This window comes from Daucus carota, chromosome 5 (assembly GCF_001625215.2).
Source record: "Daucus carota subsp. sativus chromosome 5, DH1 v3.0, whole genome shotgun sequence".
NCBI classification, from domain to species: Eukaryota; Viridiplantae; Streptophyta; class Magnoliopsida; order Apiales; family Apiaceae; genus Daucus; species Daucus carota.
The window spans coordinates 27,929,053-27,935,101 of NC_030385.2; the positions used below are offsets into that span (position 1 = coordinate 27,929,053).

The window sequence follows — 6,049 nt, forward strand, 5'->3', positions numbered from 1 at the left end:
AATGCTTTAATTGTTTAAGAACCATGTCAAAGTATATATATAGGTAGCAATACTTTTTTTTGTCACATATAGATAGCAATACTTATATCTATTTATTTTTATAAATGAATTTTAGAATTTTAATAATATATATACTCCTATCGAATTTGTTTAATAAAAAAAAGGGGTTAAAAGATAAAGAGGAAGCAGAGTAGTAAAGAAAAAGGGGTTTTCTTTCCTATCAAGAAACGAACTGTGCTTGCCCTATATATACACACTGGTATATATCTATATTCATAATCTTCAGATCTTCAATTATAATCTCTCGATACTGATTCAGTCTCTCTCGAGATCAATTCAATTCGATCACAAACATGAGCACTCAACCTGAATCATCTGATCCGTAAGCACTCAGATCTTCAACTTTTCAATTCGATTGTGTTTGTTTTTGTTTTTGTATTTAATTTAATTTAATTCACTGTCTTTTTCACTAATACCGATTGTTCGGGTGTAAATGCAGCAAGGGAACGAAGAGAGACTTTAGTACGGCGATTCTGGAGAGGAAGAAGGCGGCGAATCGATTAGTTGTAGATGAGGCGGTGAATGATGATAATTCCGTGGTGGCGCTTCACCCGGAGACTATGGAGAAGCTTCAGCTCTTTCGCGGTGACACGATTCTTATCAAGGTTTTATCTTTATCTGTTACCTTGTGAATTAAGGGTTTTCTGATTCAGTTTTTGCCTTTCAGCTATGTTTTTGACTGATTAAAGATTGAATTTAATGGATTTTGGATTCGGAATCGGTTATTGATTTGGTGTAGGGTTTGTTGTTGTACTGTTGTGATTGTAAAAGTTAGGGGTAGTTTCATTGAAACTGATTGGGTGGCTGTAACTAGTTTGTGGGTTTGGAACACGAAGAGGGCTGGAATTTAAGGGTTATAATGGAGCAGGGTTGTTATGTGCCTTTAGAATTATAGTTTTGTGGATAATTGGAAGGTAGGGATAGGATCTTGTGTTTTGTGTAAGGTTAAAGTACTGTACAATAAGAATGTCTAAATAGATTTTTTGTGGTTAAGGTTTGTTTCATCTAGCAGTGTGTTGAAAGGGCTTTTACAATTAACTATTGATGTCTGAATGATTCACTTGTATCTATGTTTTTTCATGCCTATTCGACTGTAAAATTCTTCATGTGTTATATATGGATCATGCTATGTTATCCTTTTGAGTGAATTCATATGTTTGTGATTTAAACTATCATCTTATGTACTTTTATAGACCATAGAATTCTTACAAACAAGAATGAAGGATTATTCGTACTAGTTGGAAATGGAGGACTCATTTTCATTAACTTAAATTATTTTTATTCGTAAGTTTATGTGGTACTATGTTCTGACGACTATTGGTAATTGGCCCTGTTTAGTCCCCAAGTAATTTTTTCCCGCTTTCCATAATAAGGTGCTGTGTCCAACTGATAGGTTTTGTAGTTGGTGGTTATAATTTTTTTTAGAAAGTAGTATTTGTCCTTGCATGAATTGGTTAAATCTGCTAGTAATACAAATGAATATATTATGTGTAAGATATGGCAAGAGTCTACTTTAATGTATTGGTGTTTGTTTTCAGGGTAAGAAAAGAAAAGATACAATCTGCATTGCCCTAGCTGATGACACTTGTGATGAGCCAAAGATTAGAATGAACAAAGTTGTTAGATCTAACCTGAGGGTTAGACTCGGAGATGTAGTTTCTGTGCATCAGTGTGCTGATGTTAAGTATGGAAAGCGTGTACACATCCTTCCTATGGATGATACTATCGAAGGAGTTACAGGAAATCTTTTTGATGCTTATCTGAAACGTAAGTCTCAGATATTCTAGGTTTGCTAGTTAAAGAATGTTTTACTTTATTTTCATTGTCATTATGCTCTCTAATCTTTTAATATATCATGGTATGTCAATCAAAACTGACTATCCATTTGTAATTTTGCAGCCTATTTCCTTGAAGCCTATCGCCCTGTTAGAAAGGGTGATCTATTCCTCGTGAGAGGAGGCATGCGAAGTGTGGAATTTAAGGTTATTGAGACAGATCCTGCTGAGTACTGTGTTGTTGCCCCTGATACTGAAATCTTTTGTGAGGGAGAGCCTCTTCGAAGGGAGGATGAAGATAGGTTGGACGAGGTTGGATATGATGATGTTGGTGGTGTCCGTAAGCAGATGGCTCAGATTAGGGAGTTAGTCGAGCTTCCATTAAGACATCCACAGCTCTTTAAGTCCATCGGAGTCAAACCACCAAAGGGAATCTTGCTCTATGGACCTCCTGGATCTGGTAAAACTTTGATAGCCCGAGCTGTTGCTAATGAAACTGGTGCTTTCTTCTTTTGCATTAATGGACCAGAAATCATGTCAAAGTTGGCTGGGGAGAGTGAGAGTAATCTGAGGAAGGCATTTGAAGAAGCAGAAAAGAATGCACCATCTATTATATTCATTGATGAGATTGATTCAATTGCCCCTAAAAGAGAGAAGACCCATGGTGAAGTTGAGAGGAGAATTGTTTCCCAGCTGTTGACACTTATGGATGGACTTAAATCTCGTGCTCATGTAATTGTAATGGGTGCTACTAATCGTCCTAATAGTATTGACCCTGCTCTTAGGAGGTTCGGCAGATTCGACAGAGAAATAGATATTGGTGTACCTGATGAAGTTGGACGGCTAGAGGTTCTCCGTATACATACAAAGAACATGAAGCTTGCTGAAGATGTAAGCATAATTTCCCTAGCATTTTGATATATACATGTGGGTGTAAGATACTTTTATGAACATGTGTACTTTGCTAAGGAACATGTAACACAAATTACCTCTATCTGTTGTGTAGGTTGATTTGGAAAAAATTTCAAAGGATACACATGGATATGTTGGTGCAGATTTAGCAGCTCTGTGTACTGAGGCTGCACTTCAGTGCATCAGGGAGAAGATGGATGTTATCGACTTGGAAGATGAAACAATCGATGCAGAGATATTGAACTCAATGGCTGTTACCAATGAGCACTTCCACACTGCTCTTGGAACGAGCAACCCCTCTGCGTTGCGTGAAACAGTAAGTAGTGCTTTTACCGATGAGTTAGGAATCTCCTTGATGTTTATTTTGTTATTAATCCTCATGTTTCTGTTTGGCTAGGTTGTTGAGGTGCCTAATGTTAGTTGGGAAGATATTGGAGGCTTGGAGAATGTCAAGAGGGAACTGCAAGAGGTAATATCAAATCTTAGATCTAGAGTCATGTGTTTTTTTTTTTTTTTGTGCTGTGAATTAAGTTTTTTGCTTATTTAACTTGGACTACAGACTGTTCAATATCCTGTGGAGCATCCAGAGAAGTTTGAGAAGTTTGGCATGTCGCCCTCAAAGGGAGTCCTATTCTATGGACCACCTGGATGTGGAAAGACCTTACTGGCCAAGGCAATTGCTAATGAGTGCCAAGCAAACTTTATTAGTATTAAAGGACCTGAGTTGCTTACCATGTGGTTTGGAGAAAGTGAGGCAAATGTGCGAGAAATATTTGATAAGGCTCGTGGATCTGCTCCTTGTGTCCTGTTCTTTGATGAACTGGACTCAATTGCCACTCAGGTATGATTTATGACTTTTAGTTGCAGCTAATTTCTCTCTCTTCTAAGGGTCCAATATTTTACGCATTTTCCAAATTTTTGCAGAGGGGAAGCAGTTCTGGAGATGCTGGTGGAGCTGCTGATAGGGTTTTGAATCAACTGTTGACTGAAATGGATGGCATGTCAGCCAAGAAGACTGTTTTCATTATTGGGGCAACCAACAGGCCGGATATCATTGACCCTGCACTCTTGCGACCTGGGCGTCTTGACCAGTTAATTTACATTCCCCTCCCTGATGAGGCGTCTCGCCATTCAATATTTAAGTCATGCCTCAGGAAGTCTCCTGTTTCTAAAGATGTTGACCTCATGGCACTTGCGAAGTACACTCAAGGATTCAGTGGTGCTGATATAACAGAAATATGTCAAAGGGCATGTAAATACGCCATTAGGGAGAACATTGAGAAAGTAAGTAATTGAATATCTTCTGACAACCTTTTTCTGTGATTTGAAGATACAAAACTTTATTCTAAGCTTGATGTTTGCAGGACATCGAGAAGGAGAAGAAGAGAAGTGAGAATCCCGAGGCAATGGAGGAAGATGATGTTGAGGATGAGGTCTCTGAAATAAAGGCTGCTCATTTTGAAGAATCAATGAAGTATGCACGCCGAAGTGTGAGTGATGCTGATATCCGAAAGTATCAGGCATTTGCCCAGACATTGCAGCAGTCTAGAGGGTTTGGCTCTGAGTTCCGATTTTCTGAAACTAGTGGTACTGCAGCAGCCAGCTCTGATCCATTCGCAGCTCCTTCAGGGGCAGCTGATGAAGATGACCTATATAGTTAGGTCATTATCCATTCTGTCTGTATTGTTGTTTAAACTTAAAACATCTTATACTCTGTTTTAGTTTCTACGGGTTGTTTTTCGGATTATTTGTTCTGTCATACCTGCAGATGGAATTGATAAGTTACCAATGGTGTTTTTATTCACCGAAAACCAGACCTCTTGGCAGGTAGTTTATGTCAATCTGGGATGTTTATAAATTAAAGCTGACTAATATAGACGCTTTCCTTTGTCGATTTTGGTACCTATTTCATGGTTTTTTTTATTATTTCTGTCAACTATACTCCTGGTTGCTCCCTAACTTGAATTATCAGGAAATAACAACTTTTGAGCATGGCAACGGGATGTATATCTGGTGCTAATTACAGCAAAAACTAGTAGTAGACAACTATAATAGTAATGTACGTGTTTGTGTTTGTTATATTGATTTCCGACGGTCTATTCTCTTGTCTTGTGTTTGGTTGGAGTGAATGGAATGAAAATGAAAGGAGTATTTTGAAAAAATATGAGCTAGTACAAATTTTGTATGATCAGATTTGGGTATAAAATAAGTATGACAAGGAATAGAGTATTTCTATTTTTTTCACAAAGAGGAGGATGAGAGCATTCCTTCACAAAGTGGAGGATTTGAACTCTAGTTAAGGGTGATAAGAAATGAACGAAGAAATGAACGAAGAAATGAACGGTGAAAAGAATGAAATTACTAAACATTCAACTAATTTATAGTGCAACTTTTATTCCATTTCCTCCATTTTCATTCACCCTAATCAAACACAACAACAGGGGTAACGACTATCTTAAATATTACTCCCTCCGTCACTTTTTATCTGTCCATTTTGAAAAAAAAAACACATATCAAGGAATAATTGATTGTATGAACTTTTTCATTAAAAACCTCTAATTAATATCTTGAAAATGGTGGAATACCACTACTTTATGTCTTGAAAACATGAATTCAACCAAGTTTTAAATAAGCCAAGCCTTGAAAATTGAAATTATGAAGATATATATGAAAAACTATCATTAAATTAGTTTTGAAAATATAAATGGACAGATAAATAGGGACAAATTTTTATTTCCAAGATGGACAGATAAATAGGGACGGATGGAGTAAAATGAAAGGACCTAGCTATTACGAGTACAAATGTACAATAGTATTCGTACAAGATGAAATTGATTCAGCAGGCAAAATAATGAATCTAACGTTTTATCTACGAGGACCATTCATGTGAAGAATGATCACAATGTCAGTACTACCAGGCAGCTAAATGGTCGTGTACATCTTTATCTGAATGAGCACTTCCTCCCTATTAAAATTATACAGTAGGATCACAACACACACATGTACAGCCTGTGAAAATCAGAGGAGCAGTCTGCAATTATAGACTATGATAGTCGGCCAGCCATAGTAGATCTCCAATGCCTCTAATCGTTTTTTCTGCTTGTTATTTGCGCCATCGAGTTTTGCTATTATAGAGTGATAGCCATTTTCAATCAAATTTTGCAATAATTTTTATTTGTTTTTTTAAGTAAGTTGTTCTAAATTTACACAGCCTAGATGATAAATTAAATTTATTATATTAACATATTTGGAAAATAACACTATTTTTGTTTGATATAATTGAATATAAATTTTCGTTTGTC

At 36.7% G+C, this 6,049-nt stretch overlaps 1 protein-coding gene across 1 annotated transcript; it reads left to right on the forward strand.

Annotated features, from left to right (window-relative positions):
* Positions 1–161: 161 nt before the first annotated feature.
* LOC108223037 (cell division cycle protein 48 homolog) lies at positions 162–4,639 on the forward strand. The gene is made up of 9 exons (XM_017397085.2): positions 162–382; positions 500–665; positions 1,599–1,827; positions 1,960–2,726; positions 2,842–3,063; positions 3,145–3,216; positions 3,307–3,588; positions 3,672–4,031; positions 4,112–4,639. Exons 1-9 carry the CDS (start codon positions 354–356, stop codon positions 4,406–4,408), a joined length of 2,424 nt encoding a protein of 807 aa, XP_017252574.1. The 5' UTR covers positions 162–353; the 3' UTR covers positions 4,409–4,639.
* The last annotated feature ends 1,410 nt before the right edge of the window (positions 4,640–6,049 follow it).